The sequence below is a fragment of the Hippocampus zosterae genome, chromosome 11, assembly GCF_025434085.1.
Source record: "Hippocampus zosterae strain Florida chromosome 11, ASM2543408v3, whole genome shotgun sequence".
Classification (NCBI taxonomy): Eukaryota; Metazoa; Chordata; class Actinopteri; order Syngnathiformes; family Syngnathidae; genus Hippocampus; species Hippocampus zosterae.
In genome coordinates this window covers 5,971,077-5,986,802 of record NC_067461.1, presented here as the reverse complement: position 1 = coordinate 5,986,802, position 15,726 = coordinate 5,971,077, and the positions used below count along the sequence as shown (strand labels likewise).

At 46.4% G+C, this 15,726-nt stretch overlaps 2 protein-coding genes and 1 long non-coding RNA gene across 4 annotated transcripts; all 3 read right to left on the bottom strand.

Moving 5' to 3' along the window:
* Positions 1 to 440: 440 nt before the first annotated feature.
* On the bottom strand, positions 441 to 4,242 carry LOC127610286 (uncharacterized). Its single transcript, XR_007964803.1, has 2 exons — positions 1,775 to 4,242; positions 441 to 663 (listed from the first exon to the last, which is right to left on the bottom strand). It is a non-coding gene; the product is annotated as an uncharacterized LOC127610286 (long non-coding RNA).
* Positions 4,243 to 4,250: 8 nt separating this feature from the next.
* On the bottom strand, positions 4,251 to 7,289 carry lrit2 (leucine-rich repeat, immunoglobulin-like and transmembrane domains 2). Of its 2 annotated transcripts, XM_052080186.1 has the most exons (4): positions 6,967 to 7,289; positions 5,826 to 6,616; positions 4,609 to 5,342; positions 4,251 to 4,432 (listed from the first exon to the last, which is right to left on the bottom strand). In XM_052080186.1, the coding sequence occupies exons 1-4, from the start codon at positions 7,083 to 7,085 to the stop codon at positions 4,406 to 4,408; spliced, it is 1,671 nt and encodes a 556-aa protein (XP_051936146.1). In that variant the 5' UTR covers positions 7,086 to 7,289; the 3' UTR covers positions 4,251 to 4,405. The 2 variants fall into 2 exon arrangements, with proteins under 2 accessions (XP_051936146.1, XP_051936145.1); XM_052080185.1 differs by having other exon boundaries at positions 4,251 to 5,342.
* Positions 7,290 to 7,445: 156 nt separating this feature from the next.
* On the bottom strand, positions 7,446 to 14,738 carry lrit1a (leucine-rich repeat, immunoglobulin-like and transmembrane domains 1a). Its single transcript, XM_052080177.1, has 4 exons — positions 13,936 to 14,738; positions 12,286 to 12,746; positions 10,026 to 10,331; positions 7,446 to 9,354 (listed from the first exon to the last, which is right to left on the bottom strand). The coding sequence occupies exons 1-4, from the start codon at positions 14,133 to 14,135 to the stop codon at positions 8,300 to 8,302; spliced, it is 2,022 nt and encodes a 673-aa protein (XP_051936137.1). The 5' UTR covers positions 14,136 to 14,738; the 3' UTR covers positions 7,446 to 8,299.
* Between the last annotated feature and the right edge of the window lie 988 nt (positions 14,739 to 15,726).

Genomic DNA, 15,726 nt, shown 5'->3' with positions numbered 1-15,726 from the left:
GGTCGTTTTTTTCGGCTAAAAACGCCTTACTATACATGGTCGTTTTTTTCAGTCAAAAACGCCTTAGTATACATGGTTGTTTTTTTCGGCTAAAAATTTCGTCCAAAACACCTTACTATACATCGTCGTTTTTTTTTTTATAAAAACGACTCCCTATACATGGTCGTTTTTTTCGGCTAAAAACGCCTCACTATACATGGTCGTTTTTTTTCGTCTAAAAAAGCCTTACTATACATGGTCGTTTTTTTCGGTCAAAAACGCCTTACTATACATGGTCGTTTTTTTCAGCTAAAAAAGCCTTACTATACATGGTCGTTTTTTTTCGGCTAAAAACGCCTTAGTATACATGGTCGTTTTTTTCGTCTAAAAACGCCTTACTATACATGGTCGTTTTTTTGGGGTCAAAAACGCCTTAATATATATGGTCGTTTTTTTCAGTCAAAAACGCCTTACGATACATGGTCGGGTTTTTTTTTATAAAAACGACTCCCTATACATGGTCGTTTTTTTTCGTCTAAAAAAGCCTTACTATACATGGTCGTTTTTTTCAGCTAAAAAAGCCTTACTATACATGGTCGTTTTTTTCGGCTAAAAACGCCTTAGTATACATGGTCGTTTTTTTCGGCTAAAAACGCCTTACTATACATGGTCGTTTTTTTTCGGCTAAAAATTTCGTCCAAAACGCCTGTCAGGTTGGTCCAATTTGACACTCAGGAATAACCAAAAGGAGGAGACAGGAGACTCGATTCTGGTACCAGGAGGGAACGAGGAGAAGCGTTCGGTTTCAGTTCTCGGCACGTAACCCTAACGATCTCCCCCTTCACCTCCTCATTTATTGGGAAAGCTACTACATAGGTGTGTCCAACCTAAAGGGTGGGGGCTGTTGAACACACACTGAACTTGTTTGACTATGTGTGTGTATGTGATTGCAATTTACGTACATGTGTGCAAATGTCACATAAACATCACGTTGCAGCTGGTGTTGATGTCTCCATTCACTGTTCACCCTTGCTCACTGTTTAGTCTTAACAGTTATCTCTTCCCAACCACGTCCTCGGAAAGGTGGTTGCGACCCTAACCTTTCACACAGTACAGCAAGCAAAAGTGAGCACCTAATGAAGAATATATAATGATTATAGATGTGAGGGCGGCCCGGTAGTCCAGTGGTTAGCACGTCGGCTTCACAGTGCAGAGGCACCGGGTTCGATTCCAGCTCCTGCCTCCCTGTGTGGAGTTTGCATGTTCTCCCGGGCCTGCGTGGGTTTTCTCCGGGTGCTCCGGTTTCCTCCCACATTCCAAAAATATGCATGGCAGGCTGATTGAACACTCTAAATTGTCCCTTGGTGTGAGTGTGAGTGCGAATGGTTGTTCGTCTCTGTGTGCCCTGCGATTGGCTGGCAACCGATTCAGGGTGTCCCCCGCCTACTGCCCGGAGACAGCTGGGATAGGCTCCAGCACCCCCCGCGACCCTAGTGAGGATCAAGCGGTTAGGAAGATGAATGAATGAATGAATATAGATGTGAGTAAATAATAAAGGATATATCTTTATTGAAAGCGTAAGCGTTTTTCATTGCAAGCAAAATCAAACTATCATGACAGGCAGAAGCATTCTTCTTTGCGAGCATAAATTGACGATCGAATAATACGCGAATGTATGATTACTCAAAAATAATAAATCCAACACTATACATGGTGTTTTTTTTAGTATAAAAACGCTTTACTATACATGGCCTTTTTTCTCATCTAAAAACGGCTCATCGTTCACTTCAACTACTACTCTTTGTACCGGCTCGTTCGCACCCAACACATCACTTGTGAAAATGAAGGTGATTGAACAGTCAGAGGTGCTGCCAAAAAGAACCCTTTCTGCACTGAAATACAATGAAATTCATTTTGATTTCGTTTGCTGCAATATAAACCGGATACTTCATACTTTACCGTGAAGTTAATTTAAAACCTCAATTCAAAAAAAAAATCTGACATTGAAAAAAACTTCACAGCCTAACATCTTGGGCCTCAGACCAGGAAATTGATGTCATAATCAAAAGATGGCTACATCTGGCTCTGATCGGGATGGTGACAGGAAGGAGAGCACGAGAAGAAAAGAGGACATGGACAGCGCAACAATTTGATGGACAGAAAAATACCGTTTAAGAGTAAGCTGCATCCCAATTTGGACTTTGTGTTCACTGTTAAATAAAGAAAAGTGCATTTTCCAATGTATGTGGAGTTATATGTGAGGGTCACAAATTATGACAATAAACATATTTTTAAAACAGTCGTTTTTGAGACTTTTTTTTAATGTGGGTCAGATATGGCTCATGAAAGATGTGGCTTAGTTGAGGTTGAATTCAGGCTGCTATCAGGAACCTGTTCTGGCCCAGCATCGGGCCGGAGTAAGGCCAGATATGGTTTTACAATGCGGCTCAGATCTGGGCCAAATGCGGCGCACATCATGGATGCCAGACGTGGGCCACTGCAGGGACCGTCATTCATTGAGGTATGTGGGCCGAGTGTACGTGCCGTGTCTGCCCCAGAGCTGGGCCAGACCAATTTTGCTGACTGGGAAAGATGTGAATTTCCTGGTGTTCGGGCTCTGATGTCAAATGAACAATGGCCACGAACGGACGGGTACATATGTGATGTGCCATCTGTCTGGCGGTGGCTAAGCACAGATCATGTCCGGCGCATGCCCGATGCTGCTGTGCCTTGTTTGTGTTTGTTTGGAGGAATCTAAACCGTGACGTATTGGAAGAATGCAGTGACGCAGGCAGGGATTAAAGATCTACTGATGAAACTTTGGAGCGCGCACACACACACACACACACACACTGTACACACTCCAGTTTGGTCACTTAGGACATAACCGTGATTATCTCACAAAGCGCAGTAAAGGGTTGTTGTAGCATTTTGTATATCTAATCTTTGTAGTTAAATGATTTTGACTTTGTATTCAGCGATTAAATAAAATGAGGATTTCACCAACATACAGTCAGTACAATTTTATTCATACATCTGTCTAAATAATCATTTTTACAGGAGTAAATGATTGACTCAAACAAATACACACAAGAGCTGATTTGGGGTATTTAGTTGGAGTTGGATTTTTGTTCAACACAGTTCCTATTTTTTGGTAGGAATTACACATGGGGAAAATACCTTGTTTTTTTTATCAAAAAGTGTTGATGAGACGATATTTCAGCCATATTTGTGGCCAGGGTGATTTATGAATAGTATACAATGGTGCTTTGAGATATGAATTTAATTTGTCCAATGACCACACTGTCTCAAAACATATTTTTCTTTATAAATGAAGGGAAATGCCATTGATCTGTTCCAGCCACCTCCCCCAAAAAAACCAACAAAAATTTGTATAATGTGCATTTTAATGAGGGAAGAGCTGCTCCTCATACACTGTATAAAAACGTAGAGCACAGACATTGTTAAAAAAGATTGAAAAAGAACTGATTTTTTTTTTGTCAAGGTACATCACGCTGCTCGTTCTGGTGTGGCCACAAGGGGGCAGTGTAAGACAGACAGACAGATACAGCATAGTGTTCATTGAGACCTCTCAACTCCTCTTAGGTCCTCAGTACGGTGCTAGTTGTTCTTGCAGAGGATAAAGAATATATGACTGGGAGTATTGTTACATTATCTGTCTACAAGTGTTGCTGTACTGTTTGTGTACAGTCGGTTGCTTCAAGGGCTACAGCACTGCCATACAGATGCTATTTGTGAGCATTAAACTTGATAATAAGGCTGAGCTATGTAATTTTTTTTAATGCACAAACTATTTTTCTCTTAGTTTCATGTTTCATTTCAAAGTAAGCTTCAAATGTGAATTTCAGGAAACAGATATCATAAATACCATCTGGCAATGTGTTGCTTGTTGTTAAGTGACTGGGACAGATTAATGGGCTTTCCCTTCATTTCAATAGAAAACGATGATTTGAGACGGTGAGTTGAGTTCAATACACTCGTACAGCACTCGTATCTCAGATTTGTGCTTGAAAGTCAAAGAAAATGATTGTCCAAACTTGTAACTTAAAATACATTTAAGTTGAATCTTTCGTATTTCAAGGCACATTGTATAGTCATTCAACATGAGTACCTGGTAAAGCATTTGCTGTTTTGTTTTTTTCTTTCCACCAAAGCACATAGGTTCTGATTGGGTTTGTACATCAAACCCCTCCCCCAACGAACGGTTTCTGGTCCGTGAAATACCTGTCCTACCTGGTGGGAAAAAAACACTGTGGAAACGACAAAAGTGCTACTAAGCCCAAGTCAGTTACAAAGGCAGCAGAATAATAATGATAACAGAATGATATCAGAATTAGAGAGAAATTGAAAATAATGAAGTACATCTCTACACTGGTGCAATCCCTTGAATAACAATCTTGACCAATCACACCTTCTCAACAAACCTCCCGCCCTAGAACAGAAAGAGTAGAGAGTATCAGCAGGGATAGCACACCACGTCATCACAATCACCAACTGCTGCATTGTGATTGCTTGCAAAATGTTTGGTGCCGTTTAGTATAGTTCTGCAGTGATTCTGCTGTGGTCGGCCTTACTCTTAAGCGGCCTGTCATCTGACCTCCGCCTCACCTTCCTGTCCTCACTGGACTCTTTCCGGACCAGGCCCTCATCGCTGGCCGCCTGCAGGCTGTCGAAGGTGCCTTGCCTCTCGCGCTCCAACACGGCCGATCCGCTCTCGCTGCGCCGCTTCTTCCAAAACTCCATCAGGGCGTCCAGGCAGGTGAACTTGGTGTCGGTGGTGCAGGCGTACATGCCGATGGGAACGGCCAGCACCATGGCCAGGACAATGACCACAATGTGGATCAGCTTCTCCCGCTGCTCCATCTCGGTGATGTCGCTTCCTGTGACGAACACCAGGCACTGGCCAGGCCGCGGCGTCTGATTCTTGAGCGTCACACAGATTTCGTATTTGGTGGCGGGCAACAGGTCGGAGATGGAATAGGAACGGATGCCCGGGCCGATGTAGGTCGTCTCCTTCTTGTTGGTGTTGGCGCGGCCCAAATGGATAGTGAACCACGTCTGTTCTGGGCGGTCCAAGACGGCAAACCATTCAATGGAGATACCCCGCACCGTCTGTTTGGCGATGCGGATGTCAATGTAGACGTTCTCGTCATCCACCGGGAAGCCGGGAAGAGACGGCAGCTGGGAGCCGTCAGTGGAGAGGATGTCCACCTGGATGTTCGCCGAGGAGTTTCCGATAAAGTTGACGGCATTGCACGTGTAGACGCCGCGGTCGGCCGCGTGGAGCGAAGGGATCACCAGCAGTGATCGAATGGTGTCTTGATCCACTCTCTCCTGAGACTCTGAACAGAAGGTAAGAACATTAGATATCTTTTGAATGCGAAAGAACCAGAACAGAGGAACGCCAATATTCGTTCGATTGGAGGAGAGGGAATATATGACCGAGTATTGTACGGTATGCTCCGTTTGTATGAGTTGCTGTTCAAGGAGTCTTAAAGTAGAAGTTCTTTGAAGTACAGTGGTCCCATTACCTCTTACCCCTGTTCTGGTAATGTTGAATGAAAGCGATCGCCCTGCAAGAGGTCTACGCGCAAGCAGGTTTACTCGTGTAGTCTCAACATGGCTGCTGATACCGTCCACCCAAGCCTACACAGCGCACGGTAATCTGCAAACACCGATGGTGCTCGACTCGACACATCATCCAGATTGAGTCCTCTTAAGGGAAGCTTTATAGAAGTCTGTGATTAAAATGAGCGCGTAAGTATCTAATTTAACACAAGATATCAGGCGATCCCCCACCCTGAACGTCACACTGTGGATCTTACCATGAAATCCTCTGATTATCTTCAGACCATATGTCCACCACACCGCGGGGTCCGGTCGGGCCTTGGCGAGACAGCGCAACGTGACGTTGGCGGCCAGCGGTAGGCTCAGGGTGGCCGACGGGGTGGTAACCACGGGCTTTACGCAGGCCTGCAGCTCGACCTCGTGGAAGAACTTGCCCACCCTAAAGTCCGGCCCGGAGCAGGTCAAGTAGGAGTTCATCAGGATAATCGGGGGGCTGAGGGAGCGGATGAACTCCACGAAGCCCTTGAGGCGGCAATCGCAGAGCCAGGCGTTGTCGTGGAGCGCCAGGATGATGTTCGGCACGGAAGAGCTCGCCTCCTGCTCCTCCGCGCTCTGCAGTTTTTGGTACAGAGGCCAGTTTTGGAAGACTTCCTTGGATATGACTGTAAGACGATTGAAGGATAGGTCTAAGTAAGTCAGATCGGGCAAATTTCTTAACGCATGCTCCGGCAACACATCCAGCTGGTTGTGCTTCAGGTCCAGGATCATTAGGCCCGGGGTGTCCTCGAACGCCGTCCATGGCACGGAACGCAGCTTGTTTCCTTGCAGGCGGAGCTCGGTCAGGTTGCTCAAACCTTCGAGAGCCTTGGAGTTGATCAGGGTAATATTGTTGAAGTTTAACCACAGGTTTTCCAAGCCGGGTGTTCTGGAGAAAGCCCCGCGCTTGATTTCAGTGAAGCGGGATTTTTCGATTCGGATTTTGGTCACATCGTGGGGAATATTCTCTGGTATGGCCCCAAATTGATTCTCCTCCATACATATGAGAGACCTGTGAGTTAATTCAAGCATTAATTCAGACCAACAGCATACTCACCGGAAGAAAATCAAGAAACCCGTGTAAAATATTTCGTTTCTTTTATCGTATTTACTGGTTGAAGTATAAAGTTTAGTTAAGACTAAAGTCAACATAACAAAATTCCAAAGACTAATATTTAAACGTATAGCATTGAAAATAGTCAAAATACCATTGAAAGGTCTCTGGAGTTTTTTTGTTTGTTTGTTTTTTTCATCGCTTAATTTTTATCCATGGCTGTGTCCATCAAGACGGGCTAAACTCGGCGTTTTCATTGCCACACTGAAACCGAAACAAGGTCGAGCTCGGTGACGATTAAGTCTTACCTTCCGTGACGGTCTTCTATACAGCTACACCCTCGCAAACACTGAGTAAAACTTTCGGACCCTCTGACGTGAAACAAAACTACAACTAGCAGGTAACCAAACCTGTCCATAGTCTGCATAAAATTGCCCAAACGTCGGGCGGCATTCGTGCTCAAGACATGTCGAGTGAGGCAGACGAAGGGGAAGCTTATTAGGACTAATCCCAGAGTGCACAACACCTAATTCTTGGCAGTGTCAGCAGGTCTGACCCACTATTCGTTTAAGTCGGAGACGCCCACTGATAAGCAGCCCTTGAGTAAGAGATTGGAAGGTGCCACTGGCTGATGACATTTCCAGGTCTGCCGTTTCAACCTTGACGTTAAGACACTGACGGATACTCAGTCGCCTACAGAGCGGTTCAACAAATTAAATGCAAACTACGACCGCGAGCAAATTAGCGCACAGGAACGTTACATAGGAACACACACATGGCACACATCTGCCTGTAGTAATAGAAAAGTTTATTTCGCTCTATTTAAATCCTGAATGGAATAAATGACTACAGCTACTGGGGTTGCGGGTGCCTCTTGGTGGCGCAAAAAACAAATACACGGAAAGAAGCGCTGGGGGACAGAAATAGTCCCACGTCTTTATTTACACGGCGTCATAGTTCAGTCCTTTCTGCGCTTGTCTCCAGCTCCAGCTTGTCGACGCTCACCAATGCCTGCGTGTGTACGTATAGATTTAGAAATCTCCTCTGAGAACGTATGACGGATATATGCAGAGGCACAGACTTGACCGTTTATGTAAGTGTACACTGTCCATAAAAGTATTTACAAATCATACACATACATATTGACAATGGAGTGTTTGTCGTTGGGGGAATGGGGGGTTCCCTTTTGGGTTGAATCACCGCTTCTTCACCGCACAGTGTAAAGTGATATAAACCACTATGATGTAAAAATGAACGTGAAACGAGATGCTATGGAAATACCCAGATGGAAGTTGTGAGATAAATATCCCCCTATACGGATATTTCCATGATGGTGCAGCGTGCAAAGGTCCTTTGACAGAAATTGGCGCGAGGTGGAGGCGGAGTCGGTGGCGTGATCCAGCGAGGAGGCACGGGAGGGGAGGAATCCCAGGGCATGTGCGGAGGGTGGCCGGCGGGGGGGCTCACGTCAGGATGCGGCCGGGCGTGAGCGTACGGGCGATGCTGTGGATACGGATGCGGGTGGAAGTGAGGCTGCGGGGGAGGATGCACGGGGTGGTCGGGACTGGGACACGGTGGAGGAGGAGGATGATGAGCGCGAGGAAGGTGACGCGGCGGAGGAGCCGGAGCTGGAGCATGACGTCAGCAGAAGTACTCGTTAGGCTGTCCTTCGATTTTAGCCGTGGCCTCGGAGTCCAGGCTGGAGCGGGCTGAAAGCAGCCTGTTGGACTCTTCTGGGTTAAGTCTGTTCAAGTATTCCCCTTCCAGTCCTTTGGCTTTGGTCCCGGGTGACAATGTCTCAAAGGTCACATAGGAATCTTGGATGTCCTTGGATTTTTTCCCCCAGTACTTCTGGATGCGTCTCTTCAGGGCCCCGCAACAGACGATGACGGTGAGGGGCACGGCGATGATGCAAGCTACCGTGATCACGATCACGTTGATCAGCTTCTGGGTACCGGTCGCGCTGGCCGCCTCGTCTGTGGAGAAGATGACGCACTGTTCCTTCTTGGGGATGAGCCCCCTCACGCACACGCAGGCGATGTACTTGGTCCTGGGCACCAGACCTTCGATGGTCACTCTGTTCTGGCCTGCCCCCACTTTGATCTTCCTCATGTCTCTCTCGCCAAAGACGGCGTACAGTACGCTGAAGGCGGTCGTGTTCTTGGCCTTGGGAGCTCTCCAGTTGAGGGAGATTGTATTGTCCGTGTCCCCCACGACCTTCACTGAGCGGACCACCCGATCCGGGTCCTGCTGCAGAGACGAGGTGTTTGCAGCCAAGTTGCTGAGGTTGGTCTTCTCCAGATCCAGCAACGTGTCCGCATTAGAGGATGCGGACGGATCGGGGGAAGGACTGGGATTGTCCAAACTGGGGTCAGGGATTTCAGGTGGAAGGCCAGGATCCAGGACCGGAGGTGGGGACCTAGGGGTGGAGGTTGGCACCACGTATCGGGCAACCAGTTTCTCCTGGTAGGCTGCTTTTCCAACCGGGTTGGATTTTTTTACTTTGGCTTTCTTCTCGTTGCTGGTTTGATTGCCCTCAAGTTTCGGAGAATTCGATACCACTAAGGAAATGACCGCTTCAGCGTTCCCAGCGTAGTTTGTCGCTTTGCACATATATTTCCCGGAATCGCGATAGGACACGGCTGGAACGCTGAGGATGGACCAGGTGATTCCATCTTTGGACGTTTCCTGCTGGACTGTGGGAGACGAGACGTGATGTCACGTTAGGTTCTGGTGTGGCAACATTTAAATTTTAGAAACACAGGGCAGGTGGTTAGCACATGCTTGAGTGTTAATCGTCTGCATGAATTTTCTGCACCAGCTTCCTCCCATATCCTCCCCAAAAAACACGTGAGGTTTATTGAAGACACAAAATTGACAATCGTGCGAGTGTGAATGATTGCTTGTCTCGAAGGGCCTTGCGATTGATCGGCTTGGTGCATATCATTTCTCTTAGCCAAAGTTACCTGGGTAGGCTCTAGCTCACCCGTGACTTCAATGAGAACAAGCGCTGTAAGAACTTGACAATCGGATGGAATAATGACTCCGAAATCCAAAGACTTGTATTTTTGTTTCATTGTAATGGCAAGAGGAGAGATTACGAAGCGCAAATGCAGAGAACGTAGCATATAAGATCTTCGATTTAAGGGGCAAACCCTGCTCTCCAGGCGGGTTCGAGTCCACAGGCGGACAGAAAAAATTATTTTGTTGTCAAAAATCTTGAAAATGTCTACCCCAAAGGCGCAGCAGGTCACTATACTTGTAACAAGACACTATTATCTGACCTGATGTTATCGCGCCAGCCCGTTTTTGTACATTTCCAAAGATAATCAAGTCACTTTCAAAGCAAAAAGGTCCGCAGACTCACCCGTTCCATTCAGGACTCGCTTATCCACCCTGCGCCACGTCAGATCAGGAATGGGCACCCCGATCGTCCCGCACCGAAGTAGCACATTATTCCCAACGGCGCTTCGTACCCGTGCCACGGCTGTGTGGATTTGCGGGGGTTGACAGCGTCGCAGCTCGGTGTCGCTAAACAGAACGCCCGACACGCTCTCGGGGGCCGAGCAACGAAGCCTGGTGTCGATGAACGCCACGGCCAGAGTGGGAGACTTCTGGAACTGGACCAGGTCGTACAGGCGACAGTCGCACGCCCACGGGTTGTCATGGAGACCTGAAAGTGGGGTGGGGGGGTTACAGGTGAGGAAGGTCGTCACAAGCGCGGTGGAGCGGCCTGCAGATGGCCAATGCGGAGGACGTTAATCATGTAAGAGGATAAACATCTAATTCATAAACCACCTCGGGAGCATGACTATGGCAATGATGATGAGGAGGAGGGTGACGATCAAGGTCAGGTTCTGCCGTCATTTCGGTCTCGTGCCCTTGACCAGCGGCTTTGACATGGGAAGCGCAAACAGCTGCTCTCAGTGTTGACTTCCATTTGATAATTGGGAGCGCTTTAACATGCGACGCATGCCACAAAATACTTCGGATGCAAGCCCAGTGGGGGGTTTTCAGCACGAAGAAACATTAAATGGATCCTTTTCTGTTCGCTCACAAATAGATTTTATAAGCCGGGTTTGTCCTTCTAAATGGGTGATTTAGTTTTTCAGACAGTTTCTAATTCATCAGCACGTTACTTTGTCGTCCCTGTAAAGATGAATAACATCATAGGATCCGATCAGGAAAATCTTAATCTACTGCCCGAAGATAAATCATTAAGCCTAGCCCCTGTTTTCAAGGATCGTTCTCAGGCTCCTGGAGAGCCAGCTTGCTGATGAGCTGATCATTTGGATCAGGTGAATTGGAGGAGGGAGACATCTAAAACATTCAGGATAGCGCCCCTCGAGGACACCTGTGAAATAACTTCAATGTCAAAGTGATAGAACTGGGGTGCCCAGACCCGGATCCTCAAGGAATCAACTCACTAGTGAGCTATGAGTTCACTAGTGAGTTCTGAGAAGCCCGATAACCATCCCGATCATTTGAATCAAGTGGGTGGGAGGAGGGAGACGTCGAAAAAAAATGCCGGATGCCCTTGAGGTGCTGGGTTGGAGACTCCTGATGTAAAGAGACAGCAGAACAAGTAAACGATCTTTCACTAGATGGCAGCATTTCCAATAAACCTGCATTTCCACCTGTTGCCATTCAGAAAACAGAATCATGGCTGTGCGTTCAGCCCAAATTTTATACTGAGATGGTCAATTAGTGAGTACATTCTCACAAGATCGCCTGTACTCCAAACACTCCACCACTAGATGGCAGCAGTGAACTTCACAACATCTGGCCTCTGTTAATTCACCTCACAGTGAAAGTATCGGTATCTGTACTTTTTTTTGTTTTGTGCAAGTAATTTTCCGAGAATCTTTTTTCTAACCTTGGCTCTTTAGGAAGTGAGTGCTAACAAGAAGCGGGTGATGTCTAGTGATTGAAAGCATGAAATCATGTAGAAATACGAGCAAGTGTGGCAAAAAAAAGATGAAGGCTAAGACAGCACTCTTCGAACAATTTGTTGGGTTGCTAATTAGTCAACCCAAATCGTGGGTTGCTTGTGACAGGTCAAATTACTGGGTCATCTTTCTGAGAGTAAAAACATTTTGGACTCAAATCGATGGCTGATGTTGTAACCCAGATCCTGGGTTGTTTGTGTTGGGTAACTTTTTTGGGGTCAAATTTGAGTTAAGTGGTGCTCAGTCCCTTATTGACAAAGTGATTTTTGGCCCATCTGTTTTGAAGAGTCTACGTTTAACGAACGTTGAAAATCCAAGAAATATATAGTTCTTAGCATTCCACTGCAAAGATTTGTGGGAAAGCACTTTTTAACCCTTTCATGCACCCTGTAACCTGATAACATGAGAAGCTGTCCACGGTAGTAACCGCTGTCCCTGAAAGAGTTAAAGGGAGTGTTTATGTACTTGCGAGTCGAACTGGCTACTGTATCCTCTCGTGCAGGGCTTTATGAGAAACGGCAGTTCGTCCGAGTCGTGGAGGAGCACTCTAAACAGTTATGGAGGTCAAGAAATGACTCTTAGGTGGACACTGCGCGCATGAAAAGAGAACGCTTTCATCTGTTTTGCTTTTGTTTACCTGAAAGATGACCGGAAGTACATAAACATGCACGACCTTACCCAAGATCATTTTGGAGCTCTCGGGTCCTTGGGCGGGTTTGGCCGCCAGCCAGTTGCCCAGCACGGCGACGGGCAGCGTTAGCAAACTGTTGCTGGACAGGTCAAGGTAGGTGAGGTTTCTGATGTGTGTGGTGGCCTCCGCGGGAAGCGAGGTGAGCTGGTTGTTATGTAAGTCCAGAAGTCTCAGACTGGGCATGTCGCTGAGCGACTCCCACGGGAAGGCGGCGAGCGCGTTGCCATCCAGGCGCAGCTCCTCCAGGTTGAAGAGTCCGCGGAAGCTGTCGGCGCCCAGCGCGGACAGCGCGTTGAAGGACATCCACAAGAACTCCAGACCCGAGAGGTAGTTGAAGGCTTCACTCGGTATCCGCTGGATGGCCGTCTTCTCGATGCGGAGCTTGGAAGTGTCCACCGGGAACCCGACAGGCACAAGCGAGATCTCGGGGTCGTTGCATATCACACTCCTGGCAGAAGACACATGCACATAAAAATCCATGTCATTCTGCTAACCGGACGCTACGTTTGGTGCGCCTCTACAGTGAGTATAAAGTTCAATAAGATACGAAAACAGTGAGATGTGATATCAGACAGTCAAATATGATAAAATCCGATACGATATCGTGATACTTTTCAATACGATATGCTGGGATATGATGAAATAGGATGAGATGTAACCCATTAAGATACGACGAGATACCATACGCTGGAATCCGATTATATTAAATGAGATACGATGCACTGAGATTCGGTTCGATATGACAAGATAACAGAGTAACATTCAATAAGCTAAGAAATGACAAAAGTTAGCCACCTGAGTCAGAGATATCTTCACACTCTCGTGGCTTTCTTTCGAAAATGAAAATGATATGTTCTTCAGAATATTTTCTCCATCTGTCTCACAGTTTACAAGTTGCCGGTTCGAATCCAGGCTCTGGCTTTCCCGTGCACAAACTCCAAAGAGTCACTGTGTCTTTTTGTATCGCTCTGAAATATCAGTTTTGTTTTGTTTTTATACGAGTTATTTTTATTAATCACCAGCATTTCACCATTGAAGGTATTTTTACCGTTTCAAGTCATTGAACTGAAATTGCTTCACTTTCAATTTAATGTAATTATATTGGACGAATCAAGGTGTTGTAAAACTTTTGTAATAGTCTGAAAAGGATGTTTTTTATTTATTTATTTTTTTGAGCGGGCAGCCTGGTGAAGTAAACCACACACAATGTGACCCGCCATATAAATGACGAAATGAGTTTCACACCAGTCGTCTGATAATTACAGGACTAAAAAAAAACAGCCATCATATTGCTTTTTTTTATCTTATATATTCATTGAGATTTATTACAGTTTTTTTCATATATCGCATGTATTGGAGCTCATTGGTGGACATATGTAATCTGGTCACAATTTGTGGTGATGCCTTCAAAGGTTGTATGAGAGAGGAGAGAGAGTTTAAAAAAAAAGACCCAAACTCAGCTAAAACGCACTGATGGCGAGTTTGAAAAAAATAATCCTGCATTAAATAAAATTGGACCAACGTGCACTCTTTGATTTATCTTTGTCGCATTGCAAACCTCCAAAAATGTCACCAGTGAAAGACGTGCGCGGGCGTGCGTAAAAAAAAGCGCGCCGAATGCCAATGCTTGCGCTTACCTGGCCTTGGAGCCGTCACTCAGGTTGTGGTAAAAACAGCTGCACTGAGACGGGCAGCCGCTCACCGGGGAGAAAAGTCCACCCGTGGCCGCGTAGAGCCCCACGACCAGGACGAGGAACATTTTTGGCCCACTTTTACGCAGCGCGCCCAACATGCATTTGCACAACTTTTTGCAACCAACTTTTGGCCCCTCGCTCATCTACGGGAATATCATCCGCATGGCTTCTCTCCACCACTCCGCTGTCCCATAGTGATCAGACTGCCTATGAGTCCCCAGATAAAAGGGATGGACAAGGATTAGTGCGGGCGGGGGGGTTTGGGGGGGGGGGGGACTGGCGTTCTTTTCATTTGGATGCGTTTATTGCGTCCGCGCAATCCGATAGGCTGAGCGGAGACGCCCCACAATCCCCCCCCCCCCCCCCCCCCCCCCCCCATGTTTGTTATCACACACACTTCCGAAACGGTCATAATCCCTCTGTGATGTTTGTGACGATTTTCCCCCCTTCTTCTTCTTCTTTTCGTCACAAATGTAGTTTGTTCACTTGATCCGTGCCGTGACTGTTAATCTGCAAACGGACACCGCTGCATTTTGACCACCAGGGGGCTCCTGCACATCACAGCCGGGCGGCGCCGGTGCAGATGTTCGATGCGCTTTTTTTTTTCTTCTTTTTTTTTTTTTATCAATGTGCCCTCCGTCAGTCATTGGAGACGATGGAAGACCGCGTTTCTGCCAGGGAAAAAAAGAATAATAGTCATATAGGGATGCTAAATCATAACAATAAGATTTTTTGAGTGACTTCATGTACGTTAATTTCTTAAGGCGAAGCAAACCAATTATTTCAAGTGGTTCTACAGTGGACATCTTTTCATTTTATCTAGTTACAGAGTGCATGAAAGGGTTTAACAATACAAAAAAAAGACCTGTCTCACAGTGTTGTCAGAACAAGAGAAAAAAACGTTCACCAAAGTAGCAAGATTGCGCCTTGCAACATTCGCAGTATGCCGTTATAACGAACCATTTTCAAGATACAGCATTTTGAAATAGAGATATCAAAAACGAAAAAAGTGACAAGACTCAGGCGCCGTTAGGGTGAGCAACAGTTTAACGTTAGCGGCGGCTTGACTTTTTCCGTTGCAGCGAATTGGGAGTCGGCAACATCCTATGATACTTTGTGTTGGACGTGAGCGCTTTGGCAACGGGAGGAGAAAGTGGGTGAAAGGAGACTTTGGATATCAACTCAATAACCCATTTGGCGACAATCCCGGGCTGCTTTTACAAAGTGCTTCCGACTATAAAGCTTTTGTTTCATTCTTGGTGTACTTTGGAGCACCCGGACTTTGTACTCCCCAAGACCTTCAAGACCCTGAGTCATCGCCCTCCAAAGTGTGCGCACTCTAGAACCGCCTTCTGAGGAAATGGTCAAAGATGGGGTTTAATATGAAGGTGGGTAGGACAGGATAGACGGGGCAAAGTCTCAGATTGGAAAGGATGCGGAGACATTTGTCGTCTCCAGCACACCTGCGACCCTCGTGAGGATAAGCGGCTCGGATAATAGATGGCACTTGAATTGATTTGTTTATTGTCGTGACCTTTTCACTTGCCAAGGCTTTGCAATTCCTATCGATTGCACTCCCCACACTGAGACCAGTTCAGACCAAGTTTGCTACACCAACAGGAGATGACCAGCTAATAATTTTGGACACGTCCACATCAGTGTGCTTGATAAGGCTCCACTGCTGTGTACTTGATCTTCCTGGTGTCATTAAAACAGTCTTAAGTGGGAAAACGC

Coding starts and splice junctions, on each gene's coding strand:
- lrit1a (XM_052080177.1), bottom strand. CDS start 14,135: ATGAGCGAGGGGCCAAAAGTTGGTTGCAAAAAGTTGTGCAAATGCATG. Junction 12,747..13,935: donor AGTGACGGCTCCAAGGCCAG/GTAAGCGCAAGC, acceptor GTCTTCTGCCAG/GAGTGTGATATGCAACGACC. Junction 9,355..10,025: donor GCGAGTCCTGAATGGAACGG/GTGAGTCTGCGG, acceptor CGTCTCCCACAG/TCCAGCAGGAAACGTCCAAA.
- lrit2 (XM_052080185.1), bottom strand. CDS start 7,085: ATGCAGACTATGGACAGGTTTGGTTACCTGCTAGTTGTAGTTTTGTTT. Junction 6,617..6,966: donor ATAGAAGACCGTCACGGAAG/GTAAGACTTAAT, acceptor ATTAACTCACAG/GTCTCTCATATGTATGGAGG. Junction 5,343..5,825: donor GATAATCAGAGGATTTCATG/GTAAGATCCACA, acceptor CCTTCTGTTCAG/AGTCTCAGGAGAGAGTGGAT.